The 16,380-nt window shown below is 39.1% G+C and overlaps 1 protein-coding gene across 18 annotated transcripts in view; it reads left to right on the forward strand.

The window, feature by feature from the left end:
- UTRN (utrophin) overlaps positions 1 to 16,380 on the forward strand; it is a 616,684-nt gene that overhangs the window by 404,252 nt on the left and 196,052 nt on the right. Inside the window, exon 1 of one of the 18 annotated variants that reach the window (XM_023551404.2) lies at positions 6,204 to 7,171. The exons of the other annotated variants lie outside the window; for them this stretch is intronic. Within the exon in view, the coding sequence (XP_023407172.2) occupies positions 7,121 to 7,171 (51 nt within the window). The 5' untranslated portion in view covers positions 6,204 to 7,120. Of the gene's footprint in view, positions 1 to 6,203; positions 7,172 to 16,380 lie in introns of those variants that run through there. 18 annotated transcript variants of the gene reach the window in all.

Here is a 16,380-nt window from a genome sequence, read left to right on the forward strand (position 1 = left end):
TCTTTTCTGCAGCTGTGTAGCATTCCATTTTGAGAATCTGCCGTAAGTTATTTACACAGTTATCTAGCGATGGACATTTAAATTGTTCTCAGCTTTTTACAATGTCAAATAGGGCTTATTGAGCATACTTGTACATATGTCTTTGTGCACATGTTTGCAAACTAAATTCCTAGGAATAGAATTTCTGAGTCAAGGGATATATGCATTTTAATGTTTGATGGGTTTTGCTAAATTGCCCCCCATCCCAAAATTTGGCAGATTTTTAAAAGTCAGCTCTGCTGTTTCTAATAATCTCCAGGAAATGTAATGGCTTAACCTAATTCTATCAAACAGAGGAATTCTACGTTCTGTAATCAGCCTATTGATTTTATTATGAGCTGCATAATTCATTGCCTGGGTTCATTGTCTGTAATGTACTTTATTAGAAACTTTTGGGGAAGAAACAAAGAAGTAATGTGGAAGACATACTCCCTGCCCAGAGCAAACATATAAAGAAAGTGAGTAAAAATACAGAAAGTAAATATAATTAAAGATATGCAGGCTTAAAAAAGGGTAATTGTGTCTGGCTTTTTTGGGGAACCATATTTGTAAGTATAAGCGGTTCAGGTGGTAAGTGTATTGACTGGTATTTAGTGAGATTAACCAGGTACCTTCTAGTTGATCCCAACTCATGGTGACTCATGTATTCCGTAGGGTTTTCGGTAGCTGATTTTTCAGAAGTAGATTGTCAGGGCTTTCTCCCAAGCCACCTGTGTGTGGACTCACACTACAAACCTTTTGCTTATGAGCTTTGCACCACCCAGGGACTTGGTGAGGTTGTTGAATGTGAATCATGATGAGGGTTTGAGGAAGGTTTGGGGCATGATTTTGTAGAGAATTCCAAATGGGTCGCTAAGAAGAAAGATGTCAGGGAGATGGTTCAGAGTTGAACAGCAACTTAGCTGTGAATGGATTAGCTTGCAAACATACAGAACCCTGCTGCTCAGTATTACAAAGAGAAGTATAGCTGATCTCAGTGGGTTAGTCTGAACTTTCTCTAGGTTCACACCCAGTGTACAGTTCCTTAGATACATATTCAGATTATAGGAACAATGACCTCCTGGGAAGAGTACAAATGTTTTAATTGTGAGTGAAAACTGCACCTTCAATTTTGATTTCTCTTGGCATTTTTTGCTGGTGTTATTATGATTTGTATTTCAATTTTGACTTGAATTTTCTGAATCTGGATAGCTGAAGAAAGTTGGAAAGCCCTTTGGAAATCTTAAAGAACCATCTTTGCAGAGCCCTGTGTGATCTAGTTGCATGCCCGACGGGTTTGCAGTTAGTAGGCATCTGGGATTTTGAAGCGTTGGCCGCCTGAGACTGTTTACTCTTGTCTGATGCTGCATGTTTTTTTAGGAAGGATGTGGTTTTGAAACATTAACCTGTCATGGCATTATTTTTCCTTACCTAATAAAGTTCTTTCTGAATCATTAATTATTTTGAAGGTTGCTAAGGGCTGACCCTTGCACCTGGTTGGCTAATTCAGAAGCAGGTCAGCTGGCCGTTCTCTTCCTCAGCCCCAACCCCACCTACCCACTCCTCTGAAAAAGAAAAGGCTCTTTGTGCCTTTTAAAATGCTCACTTTATTGGAACCTTTTGGCTATAGGTTATGGAAATATGTTAAAGGATTGAATCTTCTTATTGATTATTATAATTTTTATTTCTCAACTACCACCTATGTAATTGTCAAAACAGATGACATTATTGAAGAGTTCAACATTAAAAATATTTCTTTGTGTACAAAGCATATTGCTTGAACTTCCCGGGATAAAAGCAGAGTTCCCCTTTTCATCTGGGGGCTCAGTCCTCCATCTTTGTGTTGAACTCTCTGCCCTTTAGGGCTGTATATTACTTTAAATAGCTACCAGCTGACAGACTTGGCTGCTGGCTGATGTTAACTAGAAAGCTGTAATGTATTGAGTAAAAAAAGTCTCCCTTTAATGGAACTACAGTGGCAGTAGACAGTGAATTGAAATCTCAGATCATGATTAGGGTCTTGATGCTATTTTATTTTTGAATTATTAACCCTGAGTTAAAAGGGTTTTGGAGAGGAGAATTGTATATATTTCTTTCACAAGGCATTATAAACTGGATCTTTCCTGGAATCAGAATGGGTCTATAACAACTACATTTCGTCTACCCATGCCTGAAGCTCTTCACTTTGAGCAAAGCCATGATGGACCGATTTGTTTGTAACCACCTCTTGACCTCCATATGATTTGCTTTAGGGGCACCCAAGAAGCCTTTTTTCCTTTCCTTTTCCTTTTGTTCTTTGTATTGGCCAATATAAGAAGAAACCTATTAGATTTTGCATAGAAAACATTCTTTATAGTTTTTAAAAATTTGAACTTCACGCTAATGGAAAGGGCACTTTACATTAACTTGTCATGGCATTATGGGTAAAAAATAAATTCGTTTTCAACAAAGAATTTGCACTGCTGTTTTTGCTTGTATTTGACTGAACCCTAAAGAATGTCTATAGCATTGATGAAGTTACTAAATAAGTCATCTTTTAACAAATTATATGAAAAATAGTGCTTACGCTTGAAGTTTTTTTTAAATTAGCCTAACGTTTGGAAGTTTCTGTCAAAGCCATTTAGCTCTCTTCATTTCAGCCATGAGATGTGGTTTTTAAGTAATTTAGATTTTATTAATTCCATTGTTGAGTTTTCCTGTGCTTCTCTGTGGTTCTGTAAACTTCACTTTCTCATGGAGCTACATGTTCGTGACGTAAATTATTTAGGTAGGGATTCCTGGGATATTCAGTGTTAGTTTGATATAGGTATTGGTCAGATCAAATTTATTCTACCTCTTGAGGATTAGTGCACAGTTTATTTCCACACTAGTTTAATTTGGCAAAATGTCAGCTATTTTAGATTTCATCATCCAGTTTATTAGATCTCTCTGGTGATGTATCACTTTTACTGGAAGCCTCTGTTTTTATTTTAATGATTACATGATTACAGAAGATAAGTATCAAACAAGGTACTTGGTAAAAAAAGAAAGGCTATGAAACTGTGAGGTATATTACCAACATGATATTTTGCATGCTGAATGTAAACAGAGAAAGTAGTCTTATTTATAGATATCAAACATAAATTTAGAGTAATATGTACTCACTGTTATAAAAGTAATTCATATTTACAGTTTACAAGTCTCACTTCTAATGTGTCATTCAGTTATGAAAGGCACATTACTTTTGAATAACATATTATATATTTAGCTAGTTGAATTTATAGAATATCTTTGGATTTTTAAATAAATAGTTAACCTGTTTGTCTTTTACACTTTAAAAACAACATTATTTTTTAGTTGATTTCCAGTGTTCTAGCGAAAATAAAGTTACCCTGGAGTCTCTGGGTGATGCAGATGGTTAAGCACTCGGCTACTAACCAAAAGGTCGGCAGTTCAAATCCACCCAGACATGCCTTGGAAGAAAGGCCTGATGGTCTACTTCCAAAAGATCACAGCCATAGAAACACTGGGGAGCATAGTTCTACTCTGAAGGACATGGGGTCGCCATGAGTTGGAATGGACTCGGTAACAACTGTTGTTTTGTTTTTGTTTTTTATATAGTTACCTCATTATTGAGGAGCCCTGGTGATTCAGTGGTTAAGCACTCAGCTGCTAGTCAAAAGATTGGGGGTTCAAACCACCCAGCCACTCTGCAGGAGAAAGACCTGGCAGTCTGCTCTTAAAACATTACAGCCTAGAAAACCCTATGGAGCAATTCTGCTCACTCACATGGGGTTGCTATGAGTCAAAAATCCACTTGACAGCACCTAACAACAGCAACCCTGTTTATTAAGATTAGGTGACAATTTAAAAAGAAATTATTTTGAATGGTTCTATATAGATCTACTGAAAGTTTCTTTTTCCCCCCCATGTTTTTTTTTTTTCTTCTAAAGAGCCCTGGTGGTACAGTGGTTAAGTGCTGTGGCTTTTAACCAAAAGGTCAGCAGTTTGAACCCACCACCTGCTCCTTGGAAACCCTATGGGGCAGTGCTACTCCATCCTATAGGATTGCTATGAGTCAGAACCGACTCAGCAGCATTGGGTTTTTGGTTTTTCTTCTAAAGAGATTATCACTGCATCTATGTTTGTCAGTATCTCTGTTTTTGGTATTTTATTGCTGTAATTAATAGAACTGTGTTAAGTGTTCTCTTTTCTGCACCAGCAGAAGATGTCAGTTCTGAAAGTGGGTATCCGGCTTTTGTGGGGAATGCCAGGGAAGCTAGTAGTCAGTGAAGGGCACTATCTTCTGGACTTTTCACTCTAGAAATCCATAAAAGAACATACTGTTTTTTCTCTCTTCTTACCTATTCTTTTCTACTTCTGGGACAGGGGTACCAATCAGGCTGGTAAATCCCCTTGCCCTTATCTTTTGGGAAGATTCTTTAAAATGAAGGATTCTGTTTCTTTTCCCTCATAAAGATGAGCCTTATGTAAGCATAGAAGACATTTGGAATGCTAATAAATAACGTATCATTCTTGGTATAAGAAAGCTTTGTTTAAACATAAGTGTTTAGAGAAAAACTATGGCATTCCCTGTTGTTCCACAAAGTTTCTGTTTAATTCACTCATCTGATACGTGCATCGGGTATTGCGTGTTTGCACATGTCTCTGATCACAGGGTAACCCAACACCATGGGTGGTAGCTGGAATTTTGCCCAGCTGAGAAAGATTGTTCTTTTTCTTTCTTATCTATTCATTTATCTATGTTTATTTTTGTGGTGTTGGTGATGATGGCAGTTCTTCTTGTCTTGTATTTATGTAAAAAGTTTATTTGCTGCTGCTGAAACCTCTCAGCCTGTGGCCCGGAGCCCTCCTAGCTCAGGTTGAGTATGGTCAGTTTCTGCGTAAGTTTCACTGTATTTCTGATGGTTGGTCTTCATGCTGATGTCAAAGCTTTTTTGATCCCAGTGGCGCAGATTATTTTTACTTATGCATTTCTGAATAACTATTAGATCACCACGTTCATTTTTTACATCAGTAGTGTCTGTGTATAAGTCTGGTTTTTAGGTACTTTGAGGTGAAACACATTGTTAGAAAGCCCATAAAGCCGCTTTGCCCGTGGGGACATGTAGGTTTTTATGAATAAATAATGAAAATATTTTAAAAGCTTCTTAAATGTTGTATAGATGGCCATATGTAAAACACATGGCATTTGAATAGTGATCTGAAAATATGTTGATGATGAAATGGAAAGAAAAAATGGTTTGCAAATCCAAAAAATAATAACCAGATTGTGTACTATTCCCCAATAGGTTTTTTTTTCCTGTTATTAAATGGAACCTTCCTACATATGATTAAATGAGTACTAACAATTTCGCTGTTTAAGCAATTCAAATAGCCTTTCAGAGATGCACATCCTAATTTCAGGTTTTTTTCCCCCTTTGCTCTGTACCCTGATGTGAAAAGGAAACTTAGTTATATAAAGATTAACCTTATTCCATGGGTGATAATGTCACCTTAGAAGGCATTATGTGTTTATGATAAAATTCCGCACACACTAAAGAGAACTGTTCCATATGAACATATCTGTCATTCTGAACTTTTATTGGTATGCTAAATAGCTACATAATGCAAAAGCAAAATCACGTTTTTTGCCTTGGAATGGTGTCAGCCATAGCAGTACAAAGAATATGTAATTTGGATTGAACTTTTTCCTTTAAAGTGATTATCCTGATAACTTTGTAGAAAATAGCATTTTCCTGAGTGCCAGTAGTATTTTAACATCAAAACAGAAGACACATTCAGAGTAACTGGTGGCTATTACTCACATTTTGAGCCGTTTTCCTCACTAAGGTTTATGTTTAGTAAACTACCCACTTGAAACTGTCTGAATGACTTTTGGGGTGCCAGTGAGATCAAAGAACTTCCCTTTAAAAGTGTTTTTCCTGTCACTACCCTGCTAAGATCACTTTAGAAATAATACAAGCTATCTCTTGTGATTTGTATTGTTTTATACATCCACCCTCTCAGATTTTCATGGGTGGATTCCAGTTAGCATGTTGACCCTGTGGCCCACTCAGGATTGGGACAGTTTAAGAGATACGGTGCAGAAGTGTGGGCAAGGAGGCCACCAGGAAGTGGGAGTGAGACTTACTTCAAACCGTGTGAGGGGTGGTGGAAGGGAGGATGCTGATTAAAATAATAAACAACTGCTGGGAAGAGAAGTCGATTACCACACTGCTGTCAGATCAGCAAGGGGAGCTGCCGAAGCTGACAAGGCTCTCCCTACAGCTCTCCCCGGCTGCAGGCACTGACGGGGTGACCAAGAGCTCTGCTGCTAGAACTTTCTCCGGACAGATGAAACAACTTTTAAACAACTTAGTTCTATTGTACTGACAGCATCCTTTAGGCCAGGCTGACCTAGGGAAATGGACTGAAACTAGTTTGGTGGTTTCTATAGCAACACAGGCTGCTGGTGTCTGGCAGAGTGAGACTGGGTGGCCTCTTGTCTCGTGTTTTGGTGTTTCTTCAGACAAGAGTACGCTCCTCGCTGCTCTCAGCTCTACATAAGCAATGCTTTTTGGAAACTGGCTCTTTACCCAGGATTTTTTCTGTTTCTTTCTGAAACCAGTCTGAATGGAGGAAGTTGGTAATACTTGGCTCTCTCTTTCTCTCTTTTTTTTTTCTCTCATGCAAGTTTCCAGGATATAGATTCTTTTTTTACTGTGTGTAATTGAGACCAAACTTTAAGCTTGAGGCCCAGGAGAGAACAGTTGTGGCCTGCTGGTCATTAGTGAGGTGAGCAAGAGGGAATCCCGGGCTTCCTAGAGAAGAAGGAGACCATGCCAGCCTCGTGGAATGCAGCTACCAGAAAATGTAGAAGCAGGTCTCTTCGCTGTGAACTCCGAAGTCCATGAAACGACGGAGATACGGTGGGATGACTAAAATGTCCCAGCCCGGGCTGCTGCTGCTGATGATGGACCGTAGCTCAAGGGCAAGGCTTGTGAAGGATTTTACCAAGGATTTTAAACTATAGCCAGAAAAGATACGGTTTTTAGAAGTGAAACGCTGTTGTCTGAAGGAAGTTTGCCAGAAAGATGTAGGCTTCAAGGGATACCGGACGATGATTGGTCTGAACTTCAGCTTACGGGAATTGCTGACAAAATTTGAAAAGGTATGCAGAAAGCAGGCTTCACGAATGTACTTTTTTTTCCTCCTTCCTTTGCTTGTCTTTTTTTTTTTTTTTTTTAAACTATCCATTTAGATGGCAGATATTCTATTGACTCTTTGGTTATATCATGTATAAAACATTTGATTTTGTTCTCTTAAAAAAATCTTTCAAGTAAAGAACAAATTAGCAGTCCTTTCCTTTGGTCGGGAGGGCCTCTCATGATACCTGTTACTTTTAGAATTTCCCAGCAGAAGAGATCCTTTGTACTCAAGTTGGCTGGTAATTTAACTGAAAGTTATTTTGGGAAAAAAAAAAAAAAGCCCAACAACAACACTCGTTTTTTCATGCCAGAGTCTGACTTTACCAGGCAGGGATTCTGTTTTCCTTGCCCCTCAGGTTTATCTGTCCTGCAGCTGTAGAGAGCACTGCCCCCTTTCTGATTGAGTTCTGAGAATCAGGAGAGGTTCCTTACCGTCACGATGGCATAGCTCATCTCAAGCTTTCGTTTTTATCTGAGTGTTTCCGTTTTAAATGTGGAGTGCTTGTCTGCACTGTGGGGCTTTAACACTTGAGTTATTAATTTTGCATTTAGCTCTTTTTTCCATAGGAAGGCTGTTGGCACGCTCTAGCATTGAGCCTGGCCTGCAAATGCTACCTAAAGTTTATAGCTAAAACAGGACACCTCACCGAGCTACTTAGGGGGTCCTTTCCTCTCTAGCCTTTGGATGTCAAGCACCAATCTTCTTTCAACTTCCAGTCTTTAAAGAAAAAAAGAAAGAAAGCTGAAGTACTCTCTTACCACGTGTGTAAATCGGTTATTCATCAGTTGTTAAAGATGTGCTGAGTGGCTTTCACCATGAATACCCTATGGCTCATTCCAAAAAAACAAAAAACTCACCCATTGCCTTCCAGTCATTCCAACTCATAGTGACCCTGTAGGACAGATTATAAGAGCCCATAGGGTTTCCAAGGTTGTAAATCTTTACGGAAGCAGACTACCACGTCTTTGTCCTACAGAGCAGCTGGTGGGTTAGAGCGGCTAACCTTTCCGTTAGCAGCCGAGTGCTTTAACCACTGTACCACCAGGGCTCCTTCCAGGTACAAATATGAGCAAGACTGTATTGAGTCATTAAAAGAGTAGTGGGATTTTTTTCCTACAAACCACACTTGCCAGAGGAAAAAGACAAAACCATTTCATTTGAAAACTTTGAAAGCTTTTTCCAAGGCAGTTGCAGCCATTGCTTGTCTCCTGATGGTAGGAACACTGTAGTGGGAAGAGGGTGTAGAAAGGAGAATTTAGCTCCTGCTGTTGGATGCTCCCTCCTGGCTACAGCCTCCACCGCTCCCCCACCCCCACTACTTCTTCAACTATCTTAGTAAGGATTGTGCTTGGAGCACAGGGCGGACTCTGACCTCCTGCTTTAATACCTTGTTAAGTATTTAAATTCCTGAGGGTAAAAGCTGGTTCCCAGTCAGCTTGCTCACCATTTACAAGGGGCAGGGGAGGGAAAGAATACCTTCCTTGTGGCAGCTGGTAACAGCAGGTGACAAACTTTATGACCATAAAGAGTTCTGATAGCTTGTTTGTATAGATTTGTCTTTTTTCTTCCTAAAAAGGTATAGGGCATATGTGACATGAATAATTCATTACTTAGACCCCCCTGAGAGGCAATAATTGTGGGCAATAGCTGGACATTTGTATGGTAATTGCTGCTATTAGTCTTAAAAGCCTAGTCAGATACCAGAGGATAGATAGTAAGTACCCTCAGCCTTAGGACCATTGTATTGACTGAGTCAGAAGTTCTGGCCATGATATTAATATGTTTCCTCTTTTAACTCCCAAAGCGTTAGCATCTACATGTTTTCCCATTCTTCTTTTAGTTGTGAAATTGGTAGTAAAAGAAGGCTAGGCTTGTGGCTTATTTTCCTGTCAAAAGACTTAATTTGGAATTTTTTTTTTTAGGGGGGAAGATAAAGGTCAGATTCAGAGAAATCATCCTGTTGGATTTTACAGTCTTAATTAAGTTCCCCATATATGTTGATTTTTGTGTTAGACTCTTTTATAAAAATCGATGTGAGAGCTAGTTATCTCTTTGCCACATTTCATTTTTAGGAAGTTGTCACAGATGAATGTATTTTTCTACAACTCAAGTTTTAAAAAAATCCTTTGTGTAATTTCATAAAAGTTGTCTCATGTGTTTAGCTTATGCTCATCAATCCATTGCCAGGAAAACTGGTATTAGGAAAAGGTGTCATCACCTCACACTTCTTAAATACAACTACCTACCTCCCCCTCCCAACTCCACAAGAGATAAAGCCAGTTCCAGGAAAAGACCCAAGCCTACCTCTGTAATGCAAAAGCCCGGTGATACCTTCAGAAGCTGAATAACAGTCTTTCCACCTTTACTCTAGATTCCATTGCTCTTGACTGTTGTTTTCCTCTATATTAGTGATCTATTTCTAGAGAGAATACTAACCTTGATGATGTTCACACTTTTTAATCTTTGTATAAGCTGTTGTAATTGTTCAGTGTGATGTTTGGGCTATCACAGCATAAAAGTAGTTTTGCTGTTAAAATTTTTTGGAGCCCTGAAGGTGTAGTGGTTAAGAACTTAGCTGCTAACCAGAAGGTTGGCAGTTCAGATCCACCAGCCACTCCTTGGAAACCCTATGGGGCAGTTCTACTCTGTTCTATAGGGTTGCTAGGAGTTGGAATCAACTCGATGGCAATGGGTTTGGGTTTTTTTTTTTTTTGGTTTAAAGTCATTTTAAGCTTTAAGAAAATTAGACTTCATTGTTGGGATGGTGGACCTAAGTACAGGTATGTTTGGTAGTTGGAGACCAACAGATGGAGGTGAGTCACCCAGCGGTGATTAATCTGAACATTGTAGGCTGGTAAGAAAATTAAAATTCCCAGGTGAAAGCAGAGCTTCAGCATAACTTAAAGGTAGCAGTTTGTTTGCAGAAGTGAATTGAAAGTGATATTCTGGTTGATACTTTTTTAATTTTAGAGAAACCAAGTGGTTTAGTGATTTCACTGGATATCCATTTATATAGGAATTTTGACACATGATTGAGATGTGTAATCTGGTCATCTTGTTTCAAAATATAGGAAGCCAGAATTGTGGTTTTCCAGCATAAGGTCAAATTGCAGTTGTTACTCATTCCTGTTCTCCTGGGACCGGAAGAGGCCGTGCTGGAAGTACCTCAGAACCCAGGAGTTGATTCTCAAGAATCAGGAAACCCCGATCAGAGCGACCCATGTGTACCTCAGAGTGGTATCTAGAGAGGAGGCTGGGCGGGAACTTATTATCAGGGGAGCCTGACCTTGTGGCAAGATGTGCCTGTCATCAGGCAGGTTCTCACCATCTAACTAAGTGATGAGGGGTGAGCAGTTGTGACCAGGTGGCCAGGATGACTGTTCTGAGAATTCATACTCATAGTTGACTTGAGACAGAAGGTTAGTCCACCGAAGCACTTCTCTGAAATCCAGCCTATGAGAGTTAATTTTATTGCCACCCTGACTTTAATTTTATCCTTGAAGGTTCTTCATAAAAGAAGTATCTTATGGCTTGAGTGGCATTCCATATACTGTCACACATGAACCATTTCCATTCTTGTGTTGTTTTTGTTCTATTTAGTAATCACAGTCAATAGAGGCATGGATGGTTGTAGCTCAGTGACATTTTGAGTAACTGTTGCCTTTTATTTACTTATGCAGTTATGCCACTAGATAATTAATGGTAATTCTGTAAGAGGTTTTTGTGTGTGTGTCTGCATAGTACCTTTTTCTCAGTGAATCCTTTGGAAAAGACCTTCCTCATAGTGACAACATAGAGGGAAACTAAGGCTAGGATGACTGTAATTTTTAAAATTAGAATTTGAAGCTGTGTTTTACTACTCGGTCTACAGTATCTAATTTTAAAACAAATGTGCCTTGGAAGACACACAGTAAAACTTCCAGTTTCAAGGCCTACTTATGTACTCAATATTTAGTAAACGTTTATGAAGGGGATGCTATTTACTAGACAACGGGCTTAGGGTAGGGATGGAACAAGGTAGACCCTCCCCTCACTGAGCTACTTTATTTGATCCCATAGTTATTAATAGAGAGTGGGGGGGGGGAGTTCATAGAATAACATTGAAGTATTTGAAACCAATAAATTGAATAGTTAATCAAATAATTAATTGTAATTACTCAGTATGCTGCAAGCCTCACAAACTGTCTCATAAACATATGACATGAATTAAGGCACAATGGAATTTGATGATGTTAGTTGGTTATTCTGTTATTACTTAGGTAACATAATATCTGGCTACTTCTTTAAAAAAAAAATGTGATTCCTCATTTTCAGAATCTAAGGCTCTGGCAATAATCCTCCTGAGCTCCTATAATCAATCCTAAACTGTCTATGAATTCCAGTCTGACTTTCGAAAGGAGTAGTGGATTTATATTCCCCTAATAGTTAACTTTGTTTGTTTAGCCTGCACCTTGGGACATGGTAGGGAAGTTGTTTCTAGTTGCTTCAGGAAAGGGGTCATAACTCCTTTAGAGAAAACATTGCTGTGGCCATGTAGGGTTATGTAAATATATGATATAAAAATAAACCAGAATTATGTCAACAAGCCCAAAGAGGATGAATCAATACCTGTTGAAGGCCTCCTGGTGGTACTCTCTGAATCTGTTTCCTATCAGTTCTTTCTGAATCTGAAGAACTATGTTTGCTCTTATAGCTAAAGCTACTAATAGATTATCCCCAAACCCAACTTATAGAACATAATAGAGAAAAACAGCATTGATAAACATTCTGGTGTTTGCATTGTTTGCATGTAATAACTCTATGGGTTACCTCATTAAAGAAATGTCCAACTAAGGGCAAAATTGGTACTGTATTTAAAAAAGCACCTTTAAATAAATAAGGAGATAAGGTTTTCCATTTATTTGTGAGGTTTATTTTGATCTGGGTAGTGAGTGTTGTTTACAAAAAGTCTAATAGTTGATCAGTGAACTTCAGTGAGCTCTTGTAGTCTTTTTCTAGAAAACCAAAACACTAAACCTGTGGCCAGAGAGTCCATTCCAACTTACAGCAATCCTATAGGACAGAGGAGAGCTGCCCCATAGAGTTTCCAAGGAGCTGCTGACTTTTTGGTTAGCAGCCGTAGCACTTAACCGGTAACCACTAGGGTTTCCCATTTTCTGGAAAGCAGCTCTAATTATGTATCTGCATATTAGCTTCCAGTGGTGTTTTACTTTAGAGAGAGAGGTAGTCCTCTTTTTCTGACTTCTGGCTTTTCTTAACCTTCTACATTATGCTTCCATTGTTTGAAGGTGCATTTCAAGTGAATCCTTTGGTCCTTTTTTCAAATGCTAGTTCAGCTACTGGAATATCTTGCTATGGCCGGCTGTCTTAGTCACCTAGTGTTGCTGTAGCAAATACCACAAGTGGAAGGCTTTAACAAAGAGAAATTTATTTGCTCACAGTCTAGTAGGCTAGAAGTACAAATTCAGGTCATCAGCTCCAGGGGGAGGCTTTCTCTGTTGGCTCTGGAGGGAGGTCCTTGTCATCAGTCTTCCCTTGGTCTGAGAGCATCTCAGCACAGAAACCTCGGGTCTAAAGGAGACACTGTGCTCCTGGCTCTGCTTTCTTGGTGTTATGAGGCTCCCTTCTCTGCTGGCTTCCCTTTTCTTTTTATCCCTTGAAGACATAAAATGTGGTTCCGACTACACCTCAGGGAAACTCCCTTTATAGTGGATCAGGGATGTGACCTGGGTAAGGGTGGTATTACAATCCCACCCTAATCTTCTTTAACATAAAATTACAATCATAAAATGGAGGACAACCACACAGTACCGGGAATCATGGCCTAACCAACTTGACACATATTTTGGGGGCCACAGTTCAATCTGTCACGCTGCTCTATGCACATGACCTGTTTATGTTAAATGCTGGGAAGAGCATTGCTTTGTGCTTCTAGATGGCTCATATTTTCATAACTCATTGCCAATAGCTATTTTGTGCTGTTTAACATTCAGAAGGGCTTGCAGGTGACAGAGGTGAGCATTAAGTGGGGTTAAATCTCCCGGCTATGCAGGAGGTGAGAGAGCACACCCAGCTTCAAGGAGCTCTAATTTATTCCAGCATTTGATGCTACATCAGGGTCATGATCGGACAGCTTCCCATGCTGACATCTGAATTTTAAAACCAGTGCATCATTGCACCGTGACCTATGAAGGAGCCTGATTAATGAACTGCGTTTCTCAATTTCCAGTGAAAAGCTTAGCCAGGGCATTACAGTGTGGGCTTCTAAAAGATATTAGGCTCCCGTACTCAAAGTTTTTAAATGAAGAGATTGGACCAAATAATCACTGTATTTCTTTCCAGTCCTTCAATTCTGTGATTTTTCCTGGCACTACAGTGCCTATTCCGTGTTAATCAAGATGCACTTACTCATACATTCACTGATTACATTAATAACCTTTCACCTCAGGGTTTTATGAAGAGGAAAGGGTTTTTTGCAGAAGAAAATGCCACAATTCCTAATCATTTTAGAAATGAAACTTTAGGAAAGGGGTAAACTGTACAGTTTGGTTGTATTATAAAGAAAATATTTTGATTATTAGTAATTCTTTTGTTTTGCAAGAGATTTCTTGCTACTGAATCAGATCTGGGTGTGTTTGATAGAAAATATCCAAGTCAAGAGTCTGAAATGGCTACCAGTATTTTGTTAGTAAGTTAGAAAATGCAACTTCTCAGCGATTCATTTTACCAGCATTGTATTTGAGGAAGCTTATTGATTCCTCAAATATGATTGCATACTGTTTGACCTTTTAGACAGTTTAAGTATAAAAATCCTATAACATGTTCTTTTGAGCTTTATCTTAAATGAAAATATAAGTGTAAATTTATACATAACATTGTTTCACTCTAAAATATTAGGATTTGTTCATTAAATCATGTTTGATGTATGACTAAAGTCACTCAAGAGGTTAAGTGTCTGTGGATGTGTATTTTTACATCGAGAAAAAAGTATTAGTTTAAATTCCCTTCTTCAAGAAGAAGAAACTTTGTCAATGTGTAGGCAGATAAAATGGTAAATAGTTTACTGAAACTATGCGTTTTTGGAGCCTTGGTGGTGTAATGGTTAACAGCTCAGCTGCTAACCAAAAGGTCAGCAGTGCAAATCCACCAGCTGCTCCTTGGAAACCCTATGGGGCAGCTCTACTCTGTCCTGTAGGGCTGCTATGAATTGGAACCAACTCAATGGTACCTAACAACAACAGCAACATCTATCTTCGTCTGTTTATCCATCTATTTTACATTAGGCACATTTTATACAATTTGGAATATGTGAGTCGGAATCAACTCTATGGCAACAGGTTTGGTTTTTCTGTTTAAAAAAATTTTTTTTTTTATTGTTCTTTAGATGAAGGTTTATGGAGCAAATTAGTTTCTCATTAAACAATACTCCTATTATTTTGTGACATTGGTTACCAACCCCATGGCATGTCAGCACTCTTGTCGACCTTGGGTTCCCCGTTACTAGCTTTCCTATCCCCTCCTCCCTTCTCATCCTTGCACCTGGGCTGGTGTGCCCATTTAGTCTTGTTTTGTTTTATCGGCCTGTCTAATCATGGGCTGAAGGGTGAACCTCAGGAGTGACTTCAGTACTGAGTTAAAAGAGTGTCTGGGCGCCATACTCTTGGGGTTTCTCCAGCCTCTGTCAGACCAGTAAGTCTGGTCTTTTTTAGTGGGTTAGAATTTTGTTCTACATTTGTCTCCAGCTCTGTCCAGGACCCTCTGTTGTGATCCCTGTCAGAGCAGTCGGCAGTGGTAGCCAGGTACCATCTAGTTGTGCTGGACTCAGTCTGGTGGAGGCTGTGGTAGTTGTGGTCCATTAGTCCTTTGGACTAATCTTTTCCTTGTGTCTTTGGCTTTCTTCATTCTCCCTTGCTTCAGACAGGGCGGGGTTAGTAGAGTATCTTAGATGGCTGCCCATAAGCTTTTAAGATCCCAGATGCTACTCACCAAAGTAGGATGCAGAACATTTTCTTTATCAACTATGTTATACCAGTTGAGCTAGATGTCCCCGGAGACCATGGTCCCCAGCCCTCAGCCCAGTAATTGGGCCCCTCAGGGTGTTTGGATGTGTCTATGGAGCTTCCATTACCTTCCCCAGTATTGTGTTTGGTCTTACTCTTCAGGGGCTCTTGGTCTACTTGGCAAAATAAATATGTCCCCAACTCTACAAGTCAGAATGGACCTGACAGCAGTGGGGTGGTTTTTTTTTTTTTTTTTTTTTTGAAGTGTTAAATAAAATAACTATGATGATTTCCTTTTCTTTGATCACTTTCTGTTCATGGATTTTCTTCCTGACTTTTGATGATGAGCGTATCTGGAAGGGTTTTCCATATATTGAAAATTATATTCCATTGTGAATATATGATCAGTGGCGATGTCGTTAAAACTTTTTAGAAATACTTATAATTATTGACTAGGCCAGTAAGCAGGCCTCTTTTACGCCATTTATCATGGTAGCTAGGTTGGGAAAAGCATTACCTGCTCTGATATGAGGAGCCAAATTTGCCTCATGCTCTTAGTATCCAAATTTTATGATACTGTTATGAAGTGGCTTGGAGAAAGTTAATCTGTTTCTGAACGTTAATGCATTTCTTCCTACTTCTCTGGAATATAACCAAAAAAAAACCAAACCCAGTGCCTTCGAGTCGATTCCGACTCAGTCTCTGGAATATAAGAGGGAGCAAATAGTCAGGGGAGGCTACTCCAGGATGTTGTGATTTGAAGTTGTCATGTGATTTTAGGGGTGGTCCATGACAATGATGTTTAGGACCCTAAACAGGAAATTTGAGGCCAGGTTCTGCAAACAGAGGCCATGCTCATTGTATTGTTGAGCTTCTTGAGAAAGAGGGCTATCATACATATATACTACATAAGATTAAAAATGTTGCAAATATTGTCTGTTGACCTTTCAATATATCCCTTTAGATGTCTTAAAATGGATTTCAGAATACAAAAATAAGACAGTTCCATTCCAAAGAATAGAAACTGTGTTATCCAGGAGATAATGTCAAAGAACCTTCCGGCAGAATTTTTTCTGTATAACTGAGGATTTCTTTTTGAAGCATCCCAAAGTGAGATTATGATGAGATTGCCATTTCTGAGCATAGTTTTCCCCATCGTAAGAACCTTGAG

This window comes from Loxodonta africana, chromosome 1 (assembly GCF_030014295.1).
Source record: "Loxodonta africana isolate mLoxAfr1 chromosome 1, mLoxAfr1.hap2, whole genome shotgun sequence".
Lineage (NCBI taxonomy): Eukaryota > Metazoa > Chordata > Mammalia > Proboscidea > Elephantidae > Loxodonta > Loxodonta africana.